Source organism: Melampsora larici-populina, assembly GCF_000204055.1.
Source record: "Melampsora larici-populina 98AG31 unplaced genomic scaffold MELLAscaffold_37, whole genome shotgun sequence".
Classification (NCBI taxonomy): Eukaryota; Fungi; Basidiomycota; class Pucciniomycetes; order Pucciniales; family Melampsoraceae; genus Melampsora; species Melampsora laricis-populina.
This window is the reverse complement of record NW_006768801.1, coordinates 472304-491748: the sequence shown is the minus strand read 5'-3', so window position 1 is coordinate 491748 and position 19445 is coordinate 472304. Positions and strand designations below refer to the sequence as shown.

The following is a 19445-nucleotide window of genomic DNA, read 5'->3' as shown; positions in this document are numbered from 1 at the left end:
CTACAAAGCCATAGCGTTGTCTAGGAGGAGCTCTAGAAAGTGCTGCTGGCTTGACAGTCATCAATAAATCGCTTGGGGGGCTGGTAAGACTGACCCCATGGATTGCTGGATCATGCTGTAGAAAGAAACAACATTCAGTGTTGTACTAATCAATGATGGATGAAGTAAATATTCTTTTGCACTTACAATAGCTCTTGCCCATCTGTTTACACGGTCCGGAGTAAGCAAGACATAACGAGTCTTGTCTGTAGGAAAGATCCATACAGGAATCAAGCGGTCGATTCTAGATCAGTCAGGTTTACCCATCGATGTAATCTTCGCAATGGTGATGTCTTCTTCACCTGCGTCGTCGTCATCGCCAAGTTGCCTGTCTAGAAGTTGACCATCTGCACCTGGTATCCCTCGGACTGCTTGGTCTAGCATATTATCCTTGAATTGAGAATGAATGTCAGTCAAAAAATGTTTGAGAAAAAAAAAGAAAAACTAAACTCACTTCTTGGGCGCGTTCAGCCTCACTTATTGGTTTCTCCATCTTCATACATACACCAGCTTTTTTACCAGGGAAATCGCAAACCTTCTTGACCCATGTATCAAAATCAGCTTGATCGTTGAGAGGATGAAACTTATTCTTGAGATAGGTAGGCACTGTTGCAATCCAGCATGTCCACTTGATTCCAAGAGGATGGGTCGGAGCAAGACTGTCAGCCAAGATCATTGCACCTATGCCTGCCCGTTCTTGATCGCAAGCTTTGATTATATTGGTTTTGAATACTTCATATGTCGTTACAGTTGGGATCACTTCGACCAGGATGGGATGTTTGTTTGAAAACCCTTTCCAGGTGAACTTTGCGGTGGTTCCTTTCTTACAGAAGACCTGGAACTCAGCATTACATTCAAAAAGCACAACCTCGTCGTTGTCGTTCTAAAGCGTCAAAGCGTATGTATGATCAGTCCAAATCACATGTAGAATATGTTGATGGTACACAATGACTTACGATACCATCCATCTCGTCCATCTGAGCTGTCAGATGTAATCGGTGGTGAGTATTGGTGGTGAGATCGGAGCTGAGATGAGGATTCTGATCGGTGAGGCAGCTCATCAGCCCCAAAGACTCGTACCCTGAACCCCGTGTGACTTGTCCACAGATATAACTCGGGGTATGAGTCTCGACCTCTCTTGGTTCTCCATAATGAAAAGCTTTAAAAAAAAAAAATCAACCACTTGATTTGGCCAACCGCTGTGGCTGATCCTCGAGCTCACGGGAGATAGTGGTTAGAGCATCCACAACGGTCCACCTACTTTGCGGGCCCCCAGCAATGTAGGGGGTCAAAACGCAAAAAAACGCTCCAACGGAGCTCGCACAATCAGGGGTGAGACGTCGGGGGCCTCCAGATTTCCATCCGGACCCCCCACATCTGCGAGGTCTATAGGGGCTCCCAATATCACGTGCCACTGCTTCCACGTCACCGATATAGTCACATCACAAACCGCACTCGAAACAAGATGATATGGTACAAGCATACCATATCACTCAATCGAGTTCTGGCCCCTGACTTCAAGTGCACCGCTGTGGACACCTGTTTTGTTGACCCCCTACATCCACAAAATCAGGATTGGGGGTCTGTTCCAGGGCTCGCAAAGTAGGTGGACTGTTGTGGATGCTCTTAGGTCTGGGTGGGACTTAGTTAAGTTTGGGTCGTGTACAGACATCGAGTGTACAGCGCCGTAAGAAGCCCAATCCGTGTACATGCGGTACAGAAGTCACGTGATTTTCTGTTCACGCGGAATCAGAAATCCCCGGGGAAAACCAGATTTTTTCTGTAGTGTCAAGGGGATGAAATAGGACCCTGGAGAGCCCCAATATACCCTACTGACAAAAAACCCAGAATTTTGCTCTCCTACCTACACGATTTTCGCCGGTTTTCAAAAAAAAAAAATTGGATTCCTACCTGCGGAAAAAGGACCATTTTTTTTTGATAAAAAAAATCCTAAAATTCCTTCCATTTGAATAAGGAACCTCAAAATTGTGTTTTTGGGTGTTTCAGCACAATTCAACATCTCAATTGTTTTTGAAAAACTTGGATTTTTTTCTGGAATTTGGTTAGACAAAAATGAAACAGCCAAAGTAGAAGCATCAAATCAAACCTCTACACATGGTGGATATTGGAGAATTTGATCACAAGTAGGAAAAAATGTTTTTTTTTGAATTTGGTAGAGATGAAGATGAAAAAGTTGAAGCAAGACCATCTGATTGAATCTCTAGACAAGACGGAGAGGATTTGATCACAAACAGCAAGAAAAATTTAGAGAATAAAATTGGAGAGTAGCTTATTGTTTTTGAGCTTGAGCGTGTTCAACAGCAACTTGATCAAGACCTGCCTGAATGTACTGTTTCTGGCTCGTAGCTTTTGGATACTCATGGTGATTATGGCCCGTAGAGGCTGAATTCCTACCTCAGGTGTAAGCAACATAATTTTTTTGCCCCCACTTTTTGACATATTCCTACCTCTTAGATAAGGCACATTTACTGGATTTTTTTGAAATTTTGTCAAATTCCTACCCAGAAGATTAGGACCCTTTTTGCCAAAAAAGGCCAACTCCTACATACCCAATAAGCCGGGTATATAGGGGCTCTTCAGGGTCCTGATGAAATTGATTACGCTTTTTCACCTGGTACAGGCTATGATTTCGAGGTTGAGGCGGACAACGCAGGCAAACGACTGCCGGACAAGCTGACCCGTGGTGTAGCAAGATCTTAAACGGGGCGCTTAACTCGAGCATCGGATGTCGGACGATCCGGGCGCCCTGATGTCACAACTCACGAGATTGGATGATGTATTCAACAGATTAATCATTCACTTCTATCCTACCTTCGATCACCATCCTTCAATCAGATCAACTTTGCTCAACGCCCATCTTGACATCTCCTCCCGCCTCGAAAAATCATCGGATTCGGAATTTGGAAACGATGGAAGTGATTGATGGTAAGATGCTCTCTGAGGCACTGGCCACTGTAAAGATTCAATTAGTTCAAATGAAACGATCGCTCGTGAGTATCGGTCCGTTTGCGTTTTCTGCAAGTCAGCTGCATGGAGGTCTCATTAGAAAGGTGCTTCTCGATTTATAGGATGCCGATCAGTTGATGGATGCCTTGAAGAGCGCGAGCACCATGTTGGCTGAGCTAAGGACGAGTAGCTTGAGTCCCAAACAATACTACGAACTTTGTAAACAACCATCATTCTTATTCACCAACGGCTTCTGAATTCATTTCACCACTAATGTCGGGTGTGGGGTCCTCCATGATATAGATATGGCTGTATTTGACGCTTTGCGTCACCTTTCGGCCTATCTGTACGAAGCGCACGTCTCAGGTAAACATCATCTAGCTGATCTATACGAGCTTGTACAGTATGCCGGGAATATCGTGCCACGATTGGTGTGTTCTTTTATCTGAATCAACGGCGCATTGAAATTCGGTGACAATCTGCATGTAAAATTAATGCTGCTTGTTCTTATCAGTATCTCATGATCACCGTTGGTACTGTGTATATGTCTATTCCCGATGCGCCTGTCAAGGAAATCATGAAAGACATGATGGAAATGACCCGTGGAGTTCAGCATCCTACTCGTGGACTGTTTTTGCGACACTATCTAAGTGGAATGACTAGAGACCATCTTCCTGTGGGCTCGGATCCAGGGTACGTTCGTCTCCGTCTATCCACGCTGCCTGCGTTGCACGTTTGGATCCCTGAGGCATGAGCTGATATGATCCTTGACCTGTTAGGCCTTCAGGAAATTTGCACGATTCACTCGGGTTTGTCTTGACAAATTTCATCGAGATGAATAAGCTGTGGGTTCGATTACAACATCAGGGACTTAGTCGGGATCGCGAGAAGCGAGAAATGGAACGCAAAGAACTCAGGATCTTGGTTGGGACCAATCTTGTACGGTTGAGTCAGCTAGAGGGGGTGGATCTTGAGATGTATCAGCGAATGATATTACCAGCTGTCTTGGAGCAAGTTGTGAATTGCAAAGACACGATTGCCCAAGAGTACTTGATGGAAGTTGTGATCCAGGTGGGTGAAACCAACGTTCATCAGTCTGACCACTGGGTGATAGATACGGCCTTGACACCTGTTCGAATTAGGTATTTACAGACGACTTTCATCTGCGCACTCTCGGCCCCTTTCTCTCTGCTACCGCACAACTACATCCGAAGGTCAACATCAAGCAGATCGTGACGGCTTTGATCGATCGCCTCGCGGCCTACGCAGCTCGGGAGGCGGAAAATGAGTCACCTGACGAGACAAGGCGTCAAGAGGAAGAAGCTGCACGTCGTTTGGCAGCCAAAATCAAAACCCAAAAAGAGAAGCGATGGCAGACGATGCAGCAAGAGGAAGCAAGGGCCAAAGCTCAAACGGCAATGAAGTATTCCAACATCGAATGGGGAGTAGCTGAGGAACAGGTTGCATTCAAACAGGTTGAAGGCAGCTCATCACCTTCTGGAACGGAGGCTGTGAGCACCTCTGAAACAAACGGTACCTCTCAGCCTGCTCCTCAGATTGCTCCGGAGGCAGGCCCTAGTACGCCTCAAAAGCCTGTACGAAAATTTCGCGGGATTCCTGAAAACGTTCCCCTTTTCGAAGTCTTCTGGCATCAGGTGGTGGAGTTGATCCGAGTCCGTAGAAGAATTATTTTGATTATCATCTCGAACTCATCGTCACTGCCGTATTCTACTGATACAATCTGCGTATACTTCACAGGCGCGTCCTGACTTATCCATTCAGGATGTCACCGCCTTACTAGTGTCGCTTACCAATCTTGCTCTCAGTTGTTATCCTGATCGACTTGAGTATGTGGATCAAGTGCTCGGATTTGCGAAAGCGAAGGTTCAAGAGCACGCCGACAGTCCTGACCTACACCATCCTGCTTCTATCCAAAACCTACTAGCTCTGCTTCTCGCACCCATCAATTCTTACCTCACTGTACTTACGCTGCTGGCGCTTCCCAACTTTCAAGAGTTATTACTTGTACAACCCTTTTTATCACGTCGAGCAATCGGCCATTCGGTGGTAGCTTCTATCCTGAAGAATGAGACATGTATCGCCGATCCGGTAGACTGCAAAGGAGTTCTTGATATGTGCCATGTTCTGGTACGCGACCAGCGTGATGCAGGTATTGGAATGCCTACTCAAATTGGACAGCGACAGATCATGGGCCATCGAGGACATCAAGCCTATGATCCTGAAGAGATGGCTGAAGAACAAGGGTGGTTAGCGCGGATAGTCCATCTTTTGAGAAACAATGATTTGGACCTGCAAACCAAAGTAAGTGTCCGTTATTTCGAGACCCTCAAGGATGTCGCTAACTGTTAATGAGTTCTTCAGCTTCTCCAAGAAGCCCGAAAAGCGTTCAGCGAAGGTGGCGATCGGATCCGATGGACTTATCCTCCGCTCGTGATATGTGCGCTCAAATTAGCTCATCGGTATACCTTTCGCCAGCATTTTATCCCCGATTGGGAGGCCAAGATCTCGGCACTATTCAAGTGGATCCATCAAGTTCTGTCTATTCTATACAACAAGGTTGAATCATCCGAAATTTGCCTTCGGCTATATCTACAGGCGTTACTATCGGCCGATATGGCAGGCCTTGAAGAATTGGCGTATGAGTTTGCGGTGCAAGCATTCACAATCTACGAGGAATCGATTTCTGAAAGCCGAGCCCAGCTTCAAGCCATCGTCCTAATAATTGGCGCATTGCAAACATCTAGAGTCTTTGGAGTTGACAACTACGACACCCTGATCACCAAAGCAGCGTTACACGGCGCCAAACTTTTGAAAAAGAGTCACCAAGCGACTGCTGTGGCATTAGCCAGTCATTTGTGGTGGCAGACAGAGAAGATAGCCACCGAGCTGGACGATCCTTCAAAGGACTTGCTCAGGGATGGTAAACGGGTGTTAGAGTGTCTACAGAAATCCCTGAGGATTGCCACTAGTAGCATCGACGAGCTAACAAGCGTTCAACTTTACTGCGATGCGTTAGATCAGTACATCTATTACTTTGAGCGCCAGAATGAAGCGGTGAGCCAAACAACTTGGCAAGTTTCTGCATTTGACTTTTTGGTCTGGTTGTGCTGATGCCTCTATGTGAAGTAGGTTTCGACAAAACACCTGAACTCCTTGGTCGAATTGATCACGTCTAACTTGGACTCAGTTCAGGGTGCAGATGGAGTCCTGGTGTTGAATCCGTCCGCAACAAATTCGGGCTTGTTTGAGGGGGTTCACACACCTGATGCCGTCTTGAACCACTTCCGGAATCAGCTCAAGTATATACAAGCTCGAAAGGAGATCATCCTCAATGGCGAAGGCGCAGGTTTAGCCAAGTTTGAGGAAATTGATATCTCCGGAGGTTCGCAATTTCGGTAGTAGTATCATCATGTCCCCTGAAAAGTTGCTGATAAGCTATTCTCTCTATGGTTGTTAATCACCATCTTCTCTTCACTGTGAACCTCGCGCGATGTAGCCATGTTGAAAGTTGGGTTGCAGCTTTGACATGTGATGGTTCGTTGTTTTTGAAGAGTCCGGTTTCGAAACTCGCCCTTTAGCATCTATCAATCATCTTGCCTCTGAATACGAAGGCAGTCGTGGTCACCGTCCTGCTGGCTGTACCATGAAGGCTGGCTTCCTGATCAAATACCACTGTTGTAACCAGTCTCCTACAGACTGAACTAGAGACATGCCAGAATTTGGCCGGTAATTGGATTTAAATTATTATTTCTGCTCTCTTCATCTTTGATGATTCCTTCATGTATAAAATTGTGACCAATCTGGCATCATTTTACAGCCTAGACACAATCATGTTTGGCTGATGAATCCCAAAGCCTTCCGATAGTGTCTAAATACAGTCCTGATGTGTTCCAGGATTTTGAGACCTTGTTTTTTCTGGTGACTTATGCCTACATCAGTTGTGTACGGACATTTTGCCACTGAGATCATACCAAGTATCTTGCCATAAGTCTCACCGGAGCATAGGCACGAGCCAAATGTCAACAGGGCTGAGAGTCATTACTGGAAGGAAAGAGGAAAAGCGGAGCAGCCTGTCAAGCCAGGCTGCTTGAAAGTCTCTTGATCAAGAGTAAGAGTCGAAAAACCCGGACATGAATCCAATATCAAACACAATGTAATGACAGTCAGCGGGAAGCATTCTATCAACCGATGACAAGCGAAGAGATCCTGAAAGATCAAGTTTCGAGTTGTGAAGGGGCCTTCAGTTTGGTACGAGACTCTTTCATGAATAGATTTCAATGTGATTATTTCGGTATGTTTTGTTGTTGCTTGACCTTTTTGTAGAAGTATTAGTCTTGGAAGACATCAAGGGTTCAGTGTATTACAACGGATGTGTGATGAAGGAAAGATTTTATGTTTTCATTCATCACAAGCTTCCTGGGCTCCTGATCACGAAATTCATCCCGGACACCTAATAGTAACACCGGTGCCTAAGGCCCTGTTTGGCATGGCTTATAGATTTTATAAATGCATTATCAATTAATAGATTATGCAATTGTAAAACGTATTATTTTTGGAATTCACATTTCAACATTTGTAACCCGCGAGAAGCGGCTTTTCAAAGTCAAAATTGAAAGATGGTGTTTGGTACGTACCATTCGCCATCTTTCAAAACTCAAAAGACATCATAATGTTCGATCCGTCCGATTTCAACGACTCGCGATCAATCGACTCGTCAATCGAGTACTCGTCGTCAATCGAAGACTTGGTTGACGACCCTCAAGTTCAAAAATCAAGATCCCAGAATACAAAGCTTGATCTCTTTGATCGAACTTCTTAACCACAACAATCAAATTTGATCTCATAGGATCGTAAAATTCAATTGAACTTCTTTTGTGAAGTGACTGATTCTTTCATCAACCTGATTGATAATCCAGAATCGGATTTGTTGAACAAAAAGAGCTCTTGACAATGATATCTGAAAGATAAACCAGCTATATGCGTTGATTCAAGAGTCTCGATCACGCTTTATGATCAACACCCGACGTCAGCGCAGTACAGCGCAGAATGCGCGAAACTGCGCTGCGCCAAAAAAATCGAAAATTCCAAAACCCACTGCGCTGCGCTAGGGCGCAGTGACCCAAAATCTTTGAGGCCCCTGCGGTGCGCTCCAGCGCAGGTAAGTCCAGCGCAGCGCAGTGGGCAAAAAAATTGTTTTTCTGGCGGATGGAAAGCCCATTTTTTCAATTTTCCATTGGAGAAGTGACACATCCACTGCGCTGCAAAAAGGCGCAGTGGCGAAAAGTCGAAAAGCCCCTGCGCTGTGAAAAGGCGCAGTCGCCATATTTTCAAAAACCCCAGCGCTGTGCCACAGCGCAGGCGCAGGCTGTGCCTCGCAGTCTGCGCTGCGAGTCGGGTGTTGTTATGATGATGATGATGGTTATAATGATAAATATTTAATTTGAAAACAAGAATGAAATCAAAAATGAAGGTTAAACAAAGAGTCAAGTATAATGTGACTCAAAATTAATATAACGGTACTCAAAGTAACTAGGTGAAATCTACCTAGTTAGACCTAGTTGAGAAACCTAACTTCAAAAAGTAGGCACCAACCAGAAAAAGTAGGCGAGCACTCTTGTACTGCCGTGCCGGGTGCCCACTTTCAATTTTCTCAGTCATTGAGCCCCATCTGTCACCACACACACCATCTCACGCTCAGCATGTCAGATCAATTGCCACCATCTATTCCGGAAACCCTGTCTCCCGCTTCACCCACAACTGCTTTCCATAACTAAAGCTGGTGTTCCTCATGCCCAGGCTAGAAAGATGGCCAAAGCTTTTACTGACGGTTTGTAGTGAACCCTTCAACTCCTTACCTCATGAATACACGAGATTACACAGGTTATTTTTTATCTCAGTACAAACAATTGAAACCACAAAAATTACTCTTTTACCTCATTCACAACAAATAAAAACCAATAAAAAACAATTTTTCACTCTTAATTCTCTCGATTTTGATACCAAAGACACAAAAGACTCTTATAGTCATGTTTTTTATTTTCCTTTTACTCTGAAATGAAAACTATGATGCTTATATGTGGAAAATTTATCTATTTGAGAGTGATTAGTGTGAGTAGGTGTGAGTTATGATCTGAACCGGTGAGAAGTGTGACAATTGGTTGTTTTTTAAATCGATCGATCGTTCAAAATTTGTTATTGTTTTCGTGTATTTCTTGGTATATTTTTGTGAATCTCTGAAATGAAGACTTGAATAAAATTGAATAGAAGCCTGAGGGGAGAGGGATTGAGTCAACTCCCTCTTAAGACAGAGTTGAATCGATCAATCGTTTTGAAAATGATTGATATCTGAGCACGTGTTTCAAGTTGAATTTGATCAGTTGCATTCCAACTATCAGCGAGGGCTTGGGGAATAGAGTGAATGACTTACGATTGGTAAAAACATTTCAGGATTGATCAGGCCCATAAATGTAGAGATGACTGTTTGTGCGGACGAAAGGGCGAGTTCATTCACCTTCACCAAACTTTCATTCCAATGACCTAACAAAACTCAAAAAGAAACATGTTTAACAATAAGGAAGTTGTTCAAAGCCCAAACAAGGGAGTCGATGGAGACCAGTAGGGCTTTGTCGGAGTTATTGATTAAGATTTCCGATGCTGTTTTCATGATGTTGAGGTGGAGGTAGGCATATAAGCCAATGTAAGACGGAGGTTGTGAGGTGGAATAAATGGTAGATAAGACCTTTCCGGAGGCTTGGACTAGATCTACGGCCAGACCTTGCCGGAGGCCAATGCAAGGCATTATGTGACAGAGGCTAAAGATATGGTAAAAGCAGGCACGGGGTCCTCAAAGCTGCCCAGTTGGCAAAAACATACTTTAAAAAAAAATCCCCGCCAAAAGAAAAAAGTAGGTTCTAGGTTTCAAAGTAGTCAGAAACCACCTAGTTACTTTGAGTACCGTTTATGTATATAGATTTGAGAAGACGTTTATAAACAAGATGATGATAAATGCTTTAGTGATGTGCGAGTCAATATGATAGGTGAATAGATTCCAGGAGATTCCTTGTTTAAGTTCTTCATGTTGATGATGTAAGAGAGAAAGTCTCAAGAATGATAAATGAAAGTCGAGTCAAAAATAAACCAAAAAACTTTGTACTTGTCTAAATTTCAGGAGAAAAGTTGCCTTGGGTTGCCTTGATCCTGCCGAGGGTCGAGTTCGAAGGCTTGTCCGGGTTTTGATAATGGATTATTGGATTTTGAAAGCTGCTCAAGGAAATGTCATATTTTTGATCAAAATAATGGATTATTGTCGGTGTAATTCATTTTTAAAAAGGCAATTGATAAACCACGCCAACATGAAAACTGGTTTGACGCCGGTTTTTACTAGCTGGGATTAATCAAGAAGTTATAAAGCTCGACAAAACCTGAGAAACCTGTAAAGTGCTCGAAAGGCTTCAGAAACATTCTGAAGCCGGTTTTTGGGTGTGTACAAGTTGGTGTCATCAGGTGTCATCCCTTGTGGATCTTAAAGCTTGACACCGACTTCCCATGTGAGACGCCGACTTCAAGTATTGCGGCAATACCCTTGTAGATTTTTTGGCTTGTTTGCATGCAACAAGAGCCCACCAATGGTTGCTTTCCTTGCATATGTTCACGCACAGTGTCATTGAGAGTATGACACTTTTGCGCGAGAATCGATCATCCAAAAGTTCAAGCTCACCCGCAAAGCAAAAAAAAGCAGCAGAAAGGGCAAGTAGAAAGGGCAAGTAGAAAAGAAAAGTAGAGACTGCTTAAATTTGGATTCATTATTAGTGTTCATGATCATTTTGCATTTCACCTATATACATCGTATCAGCCTCGGTAAGTGCTTTCAGCGGAAGACCTTCAATAAGGACACTCATGATTTCATATCGAACCGTTCAATATGGTGCAATCTCAAAAGTTGTCCTCGTCAGCTGGGAACATACATAGCCATCCCATATGCTCGAGATCTCTCGAGCGTATCTTTAACTTGAGGATCCAAAGTGAATACCTTGAGATTGTTCGTGATCATCCGTAAAGACACCTCGGGAATCAAAACTGTACGGACCCAGCTTTCAGGACTGAGAGTCAGGTGTTTAAGTTGGTTTAGAGCTTGTGGGTGCAAGAAATGTGAATGAAGCGTTTGATAGATGGTCTCTAAGCCTTGTCCTCCGTAAATGCGGTTCAAAATCAGCGACAAGAATCAGATTGAGGAGTGATACATATACTTGCTGTCCTGGCTGTTTGGTAATCAGAGGCCACTGTGCCATTGGCGTGAACAAAAGCCAACAAAAGCAGTAACCTTGCAATCTTTTCTTTACGGTGTCAAATTTCCAAGAGGCCGGCGTCAGAGCTTCAAAATAATCCAAAAGGGATGACACCGACTATCCCCAAAACCGGCTTCAGAATGTTTCTGAAGCCTTTGGAGCACCTTACAGGTCCTCAAGGCTCCTCAGGTTTTTCCGAACTGTATAGCTTCCTGATTAATCCAAGCTAACAAAAACCGGCGTAACTTCTCTTTTCAAGTCGGCGTCCTTTATCAATTGCCTTTAAAAAAGGGGCAAAAGTGGTAACAAACACGATTTTTTGAAAATGTGAAAAATAGATTATTTTCAAAAAATAATGCATTTTGTACGGAAGCCGTGACGTGAAGTGACCGCCACCGTTTTTTCAAAACTTCGGTTTTTGGTTTTTGGTTTTTGGTTTTTGGAATTTGGGCATGTCCTTCAATTTTTGATACACACCACGGGCTACCATCACCGAGAACACCAACTGACACCATCACCACCACCAAGGGTTTATTCCACACTCGTATTTTCACTCAGCACCCACCACCGAGCATTTTTTCCACATCTGTCTTTTCACCATCAGCTAGCTATGTACAAACATCACCACCCACCACCGAGCTATCTTTTCACACTTGTCTTTTCACCAATCTAGCTATCACCACCACCACCCAGCTTGAGTATCTTTTATCAAAGTCCAGACTTGTTTCAATTATCACTCACTCAATCAACTTGGTATCATTTACAGTCAATAAACTTGTAATCAACTTGGTATCATTCACAGTCAATAAACTTGTAATCAACTTGGTATCATTTACAGTCACAAATCACCTTACCCCTCAATCAATCAACAACCTTTCTGATCAAAGAAACTGTTGGTTTTCCAAATAGGTTGAATTTTGAGGAGGTGATTGTCAAGATCAACCTCAATTGTTTGAGAACTCAGAATAATCAAAAATACTTGGCATACATTTTTTAAAACAGCCTCATGATTGAAATGTCGTAAGTTGTGTAAAACATACATCAGGTCAAGCCCTTCAATCAAGACAACTGTCAGCCCTGATACATACACAGTACCCAAAAATACCTTGTAATATAGAATTATCATATAGAAAACCTAATTACACGTACATAAATCTTAGACAGCCAATTCAGCATTTTGATGTGTAGTTAGTGTAAGAATTAATGGATCGATAAGAAGTTAAAGAAGAAACTTCAAAGGTGAACACAATGAGTGTTGAGATAAGAGCTTTCAGAGTTAGTTGTGATGTGTAGTAGGATCGAGTGGATCAATTTTTTGTTGAGATAAGAGCAAGCCGATGGAGCTTTTTGATGCAATGGGTAGTTTAAACATTAGTGGTTCGATATGAAGTTGACGAAGAAATTTAAAAGGTTAACACAACAGGTGTTGAGATAAGAGCTCGCCAATTCGACTGTGATGTGTAGTAGGATCTATTAGTTTAATTTGAACTACAATACTTTGGTATTGATTGATACGATTGAAGTTGATAAGATTTGAGATGTGGTTTGATTGAGTCAAAGTCTGGATATTTGAAGGCACAAGAGTTGAATCGGTCGAGCAGTTTGACCGACTCACTGTAAATTGAGAGGGAGGCATGGTTGCTTTTCAAAAAAATTGAAGGAAATGCCCAAATTCCAAAAACCGAAAACCGAAAACCGAAGTTTTGAAAAAACGGTGGCGGTCACTTCACGTCACGGCTTCCGTAATTTTGCCCCGCTTTTGTAAGCCATACCAAACGGGGCCTAAACCATAACAAAATATGTTTTTGCCTCAGCAAACGGGACGTACTCCGAGCTGGATTTGTACAACCCCAAATATCGTTCCACATCGCGGTGCTCGGCTGGGGATTTTTCTTGTCCTCATCTAGAGTTTGAATAGCGTGGTTGAGTTACAAGAATTCGTGGACATCATGAGTGGCGCATTTGGTCGAGAAGGGTTCATCGCGTTGCATCTGTGTCTCGTAGTCCTCGCTACCATCCAGGAGAGCTCATCACACCACAACTTGTTCTGATCAGGGTTGACCGTCGCCTTTCTCGCCTGCTCGTTATCTACATGTTTTTTCTTTTTCTGCTCTCAGCCCAAGAAGGCCAACACACAACCTGCATCTGATCAACATCAACTGTCCATATCTTACCAAGAAAATTCCGTATTTTATACATCTCGTTCTTTCCTGCTTCTCTTCTGCTCAGACCCTCGTGAAAATCTGTTTCAATTGGTAAGGACTTTTGCCACCCTAACCGATCGCCCATCTTCATCCCTTTCTGGCTAACGAGTCTGACCTGTATCTGCTCCACTACGCGTAGTCTTTGCCGGACCGATAATCAAAAACGCATCGCAATCATCCCACCTCAAGATCACATCACTTGGCCGCTTCATGACACTCTCAAGGCCTCAACGGCTGGTCACACTTATACTAAGTGCTGTCTCGGCCTCCATTATATTTCAATCGGCATACACTGCCCCTAACATCGTCACTGGAGTAGAAGGCATCAGAGACGGAGCCGCCATATTAGGTAAGGGGGTGGAGGAAATAGCAAACGGAGGTCGGGATGCAAAAGCTCTAGGTTCTACACATGGTTTGGGTGGGATCAACGATGCAGCACATCTTGGTGGCGGCGGTAAGGACGCCCCTGCCAACCTTAAGAACGGTTTATTTGGTGACCGAAACGCTGGGGGCGCTGGGAACGCAGTCCATTCTAGCGAAATCACTGAAGTCGGTCACGAAGGCACATCGGTAGGCTCTGAACTCTCTGGAGCCTCGCATTCCGATCACAGTCCGTCTTCAGTTCCGTCGGACAAAGAACCACCAACAGCGGCAGTCGACTCGTCGAAGGATAATGTAGTAGCACAAGACATGGCTCGGCTTAGCGGATTGACTGGTCAGAACATCAAGTTGGTCAGCTGGGAAGGAAATCTATACCGTGCCTTCAAGGCGCCGTTTTCATGGATGCTCAAGGCTTATCGGGGCCGGAAAACCGCGAAATACATGCTTTGGCTTGCGGATACCGAAACAGAACTCCCCCAGCTTCGCGCAATTGTGGCAGCCGATGACTTTACTATCGCAGCCGGAGTAGAGAAACGCACATGGCTAGGTCATATTCTCTTCGAAAGACTCGGAATGGTGGACAGGACCAGAGAAGCTCTTACAGTAGACAAAGTCGCACCTGGCGTCCGTCTCACCAACGCTATCGGGCGCGGGATAAAGAGCTTGGTTGGAGGCTCAAAGGCGCACACAGCTGAGTTTGGAGCCGTCCCCAAGGCATGGAAGACCTTTACTACTCCGTATCGATGGCTCACCGACACAGTTCATAAGTGGCAAGTGAGCAGGAACACCAGATTTGCCGGAGAGCGTACCGCTTGGCTTGCCCGATTTGGGACTGATGGGGTTGCAGACCGGTTTCAAAACAATGCAGATATAGCACAAATTGTAGCTGAGTATAACAAACAAGTATCCGTCAAGGAACTTTTCAAGAAAGGTGCTGCTCTCATTTCAAAACCAAAGACTGGAACGAACAATGCGGTAGATGGCGTTCACGGTGCTGAAACTACTGCAAACGGGGTTAAGCAGACATGAACGAGACAGTAACCCATTCGGAGCTTAATGTTTTTCTGAATGTAAGCTGCCCTTCCTTTTCCTCGGAGCTCCTGTACAACAATGAGAGGCTGGTTTCAGACCACATCATAGTGACTAACGACTCTTGTTACGGCCTTCGGCTTGATTCCATCCCAGGTTCTACATATCGCGACCGTGGCATCAATAATGTACTCTCTGTGGCTTTTCTGTTGTGTATCCGGATTGTTTTTGCACTTTTGCTTTCATTCCTTTTCACAAATGTATTTTGAAAAGAACATTCTCAAGAATAAAAATCAGACGTGTAAATGTTTTTCCATCTTATCAAAAGGCCAGTCATCTGTATACCTGAGTCACGCCAGAAAGAGGAGCAAAACATGAGCAAGGCAGCAGAACATTTTTAATATATAGCAAGCGTTACCTGGTAATGATGAACTGATAAGATCAAGAACACTCAACCCCAGACTGCGTCGACTGTCGTCGAATTGATTGTGGAAAAGTGAGAAATGTTGTGATCGAGTTGCATAAGCTTGTACAAGGTTCATCAGGTTCTAGCGTGAAGGCTGTGTTTCAAGTTTAATGAGCCCAACCGCTCCTAGGTTTCTTTCCACAGCATCTACACCTGCTGGCTTGACCTATGTACACCTAACCGGGGTTTACCTCATGATTAGGTCCTAGAAACGTTTTCCGCCCTGTATGTATGGCAGGTGCACCTGTCCTAGCTTGTCATTGGAGGAATCCGCAACCTGTGTGCTTCTCGTGAGGCTGGGCTCGAGTTTCCCGGCGTGACTGGTGGCATAGAGTTTGTCTTACCCCTCAACGCTGATGCAATGGATTGCCGCCCGTTTTCTGGTGTACGAAATATATGCCTGATGATCAGAAGGACAGACGTGTCGGGCTTCGATTCTGCGCCTTCAAGTTCTTATTTGACACATCTCTTGGCTTGTATGGGCTTCATCAGCATACATTGCTGTGAATATGTACAAAACTTGCGGGCATTCTTCCGATTATCAGCTGCTACTCTCAGGGACCGGAATGGGCTGCGAAAGACTGTTCAACATGATATTATTCCTACAGATGCGGTTGCAGATGCTGATGGGCCAAGACATAATGATCTCATAGATCACAATACCCCAGTATGCCAAAGAAGCCACTCTTGATGTGACACCAGTCCAACTTATGCCGAGGAGATGTCCGGGTGCGCAGGCCTGACACGATCAGCCTTGGATGATCTACACGTTCGATCAAGTTTGGTCATTTACCTGCGTGAACATTGGTATCATGTTCTGTTCGACAAGGGACAGGTCGGTTCAGAGGTATAATAATTCGGCGCACATTGCTCACGTTTGATCTCATAGTGCTCTCAGGCGCTCTCGCCGTGAACCGATAAGATAACCTAAGATACAATCTGGATATCTGTCTCTGTCTCAATCCTTCTATTTAAAGTCTTAAGCCACCTATTCCACCCGTGTCAAACACACTTCCTTTGCACGTCCTTACGCTTTGTCAAGCGTATCTAGTATCCGGGCCGCCTAGATATCATCCACCTGCTGTCTTAAACCCAGGTAAGTTTTCAACACAAGCCGGACGCATGGAGACTCGTATTACCTGTCAACCCTTTGTCATTCAATATTCTGACATGTTACCCATCTTGGTCGTCTTCAACAGAGCAGCTTATAATGAAGCGTTTTGATCTCATCACAGCGCTGTTCCTGGTCTATTGTTTGTTTGGGTGTGGGATTTCGCGCCCAAACTTCAAGCGATCGCTCCCCGTGTTCGGAGTTGTCGCAGATGGGCGAGACGTTTTGGTCGGCGAAGCCTCGAGTTCTGAAAAACTGGCGGACGGAATCGCCGAACCCAATTGTGTTGAAGTCCGCAAGGTAGATGGAAGCCACGAGTCAGACGGTATCGCTGCTCCAGAAACTGGCAAAAAAAGCTCGCTACCTGCTTCCCAGGCACCTTTGTCAGTAGAGAGAAACGCCGAAAAGGATACTATTCCAGAAGGAAAAGGCTCCAGAGTCAAAGCGGTCCAAGACTACATGTCAAAGGTCTGGAAATCATTCAAAAAGCGTATCCTACAAGCGTGGAGATATCTGTCTGCCAGGGTTCGGAGTTTGAAGCTTCGCAAAAACAAAGTTGGCGACACCAAAAAGGCCGAAGCTTCATCAAAGAATAAAGTTGATGAACCCGCAAAAACGGAAATTGTCAAAGATCAGTTTACCCCCTCAACATCGGAAAATATTGAGCATGTGAATCTTGCACAAGGGACGACCAAAGAACCATTGACCACACCATCCCTTGGAGGACATCACGTAGAAGTTGAAGTCAATAATGGGGAAGGAAGTGCAGGTCTCTCAGCTGACTCTCAAACAAACGAGGTTCGTCAAGGCTCTAAAAAGGAGACCAATTCACCCAGCCCAAACGCAGCACCATTCAGCGGTCACAAGGGGGATGTCACACCACTCGAGAAAGGTGAAAGAGGAGTCACAGAGGACGCAGCCCACTCCAATGCACCAGGTGCCGAGTTTAAAATGGAACCAGAATTCACTGTGGGCCCTCAATTTCCCCACAGCCATTAAATAGTGCTCCCCTCCTTTCATAATTGAGTCTAAAGTTTTCAACTCCTTCAGTTTTGCGTCTGAATTGTCTTTTAAATCTATCCAGAAGCTTTTACCTTTCTTGTTTGCTATGCATACACCAGTGCTATTCCGTGATATCAAGGAGTACTCATGTTCCAGGCCAATATCACACAGCTACCACATCAAAGCCTTGTAAGCAACCATTGTTGTCGTCTATTTGTTCATGCCAGGTCAATTCTGCATGGATGCACATTCTTTTTCTCTTTAACATCTTCTTGTGTGTTCATACAAATTCATTCATTACTCATGCGTTGTCACATGAAAAATACTATGTAGAGCGTGTAAATAAACAAAGAAGCTATGTTTGTTCAACTAGTTCGCTTTGTAAAGAAGCTAACGCACTGATCAAAAGAGTTGGACACTCTGAGAAAAAGGAAGATTGTTGAAAAAACTGTTTATAAGTTTAATTACTTTTTGACTAACTAACCAACTAAAAAATTTAAAACCTACACCTATGGTTGTTCAACTAGTTTGATTTGTAAAGAAGCTAACACACTGATTGAAATTTGAACAACCTGAGAAAAAGGAAGATTGTTGACAAAACAGTTTATGAGTTTGATTAAGAAAAAGGGAACAAGTATGAACCTATTAAGAAGACTCTAAAACGTAACTTCATAACAATCTAAGATGGATGAAGTGGTGTAAGCAAAAAAAGCAGAAGTGCACATGATACTAATAGAAGAGCATACTTTTCACATGCTCTCAATCCCCCCATATTTGCAACATCACACAATCCCATTGAAGAACAGAATTGCCTATGCTTGATTGGTGGAAATATTCGAGTAAAAATGTCTACAATCATATCATCAGTAAGAACATAAGATAGTTCTAACTTAACCCAAGTCCAATCGTGCAAAAGCTCACGGTAACCCGAAGCCAAGGCACGAGGGACTTGCACATTAAACGACATCTCTGGCGTGACCAATAGCCCCCAAAAGTGAAATTTGGGTCACTTTTGGATGCAACCCATCCTATCTCATTCAACATTACTTTGATGTTGTTTCTGAAACTGGCTGGTATGAGTTCAGCATCTTGTACATAACTTCTATTAGAAAAAAAAGAGAATCAAAAGTGCCAGCTCACAAGAATTGAGCTGGAAAACGAGTAATAAGTTTGTTTAAGGGAGTCAATTGACCATCTCTCGAGCCTTTTTAAGGGTACACATAACAATCTTAGCGGTTGAAATTTCAAATCTCAAAATAAGCAGCCTCAATGAATCAACACGATCATGAGATCTGTCGAGATTCTGAAGAGGCCATTTCCTTCATAACTCGACAGAGCTCATCTGACTGTTTTTTTGAAGAAAATGCATTTGTGGGTCGTGGTGTAAAAGCGAAGTGAAAAAACACCCACCAAAAGGTGGCTATTAGTCACGCAACGATTGTCGTTTAATGTGCAAGCCCCCTGTGCCAGGGGCGGACGAGTCCGAGAAAAATCACCTGGCACAGTGGGCTTGTTGTTAAGCTAGAAGATAGTTTGAGTTGTTTGTTTGCCACAAATTCTCTTAGCCAGTCATACTTAACAGCACCATGCTTTGTCCTTGATTTGAACTTTCCATTCTTTGATAAATTTATTGTGTCTTGATTGTCTAAATTTAATATAGGCACATTCTCCTGATTAATTTCCATAACAAATGGCCAAACTAAACCAAACCTTGGCCCCCTTCATATGCTGATCTATATTCCGCTGCTGTTGTTGAAGTAGCCACATTCTCCTCTTCTTACTCTACAATTATTTGAATGTACCATTACCTCACATTGTAACATATTCACCTTTTGATCTGCTTGTGTATGGACAAGATGCAACGTTGGCATTTGCATAGACCTTCAATTCTAAACATACCAACCTAAACCTATCCATGATTGATGGTACCCAAAAGCACA

At 43.9% G+C, this 19445-nt stretch overlaps 4 protein-coding genes across 4 annotated transcripts; 3 read left to right on the top strand and 1 right to left on the bottom strand.

Annotated features, from left to right (window-relative positions):
- MELLADRAFT_90411 (uncharacterized protein) lies at positions 1–1100 on the bottom strand (the record flags this gene model as incomplete). The annotated part of the gene is made up of 6 exons (XM_007413481.1): positions 1–45; positions 95–115; positions 187–245; positions 303–429; positions 494–922; positions 996–1100. 6 exons carry the CDS (start codon positions 1098–1100, stop codon positions 1–3), a joined length of 786 nt encoding a protein of 261 aa, XP_007413543.1.
- A 1797-nt stretch (positions 1101–2897) lies between these two features.
- On the top strand, positions 2898–6856 carry MELLADRAFT_44668 (uncharacterized protein; the record flags this gene model as incomplete). Its single annotated transcript, XM_007413565.1, has 11 exons — positions 2898–3050; positions 3129–3225; positions 3310–3437; positions 3521–3699; positions 3786–4077; positions 4149–4429; positions 4493–4679; positions 4765–5328; positions 5389–6081; positions 6157–6409; positions 6524–6856. 11 exons carry the CDS (start codon positions 2970–2972, stop codon positions 6550–6552), a joined length of 2784 nt encoding a protein of 927 aa, XP_007413627.1.
- Positions 6857–13726: 6870 nt separating this feature from the next.
- MELLADRAFT_117411 (uncharacterized protein) lies at positions 13727–15214 on the top strand (the record flags this gene model as incomplete). The annotated part of the gene is made up of 2 exons (XM_007413566.1): positions 13727–14967; positions 15083–15214. The coding sequence occupies one exon, from the start codon at positions 13727–13729 to the stop codon at positions 14924–14926; it is 1200 nt and encodes a 399-aa protein (XP_007413628.1).
- Positions 15215–15795: 581 nt separating this feature from the next.
- MELLADRAFT_109542 (uncharacterized protein) lies at positions 15796–17502 on the top strand (the record flags this gene model as incomplete). The annotated part of the gene is made up of 3 exons (XM_007413567.1): positions 15796–16059; positions 16377–16488; positions 16715–17502. The coding sequence occupies 3 exons, from the start codon at positions 15796–15798 to the stop codon at positions 17500–17502; spliced, it is 1164 nt and encodes a 387-aa protein (XP_007413629.1).
- Between the last annotated feature and the right edge of the window lie 1943 nt (positions 17503–19445).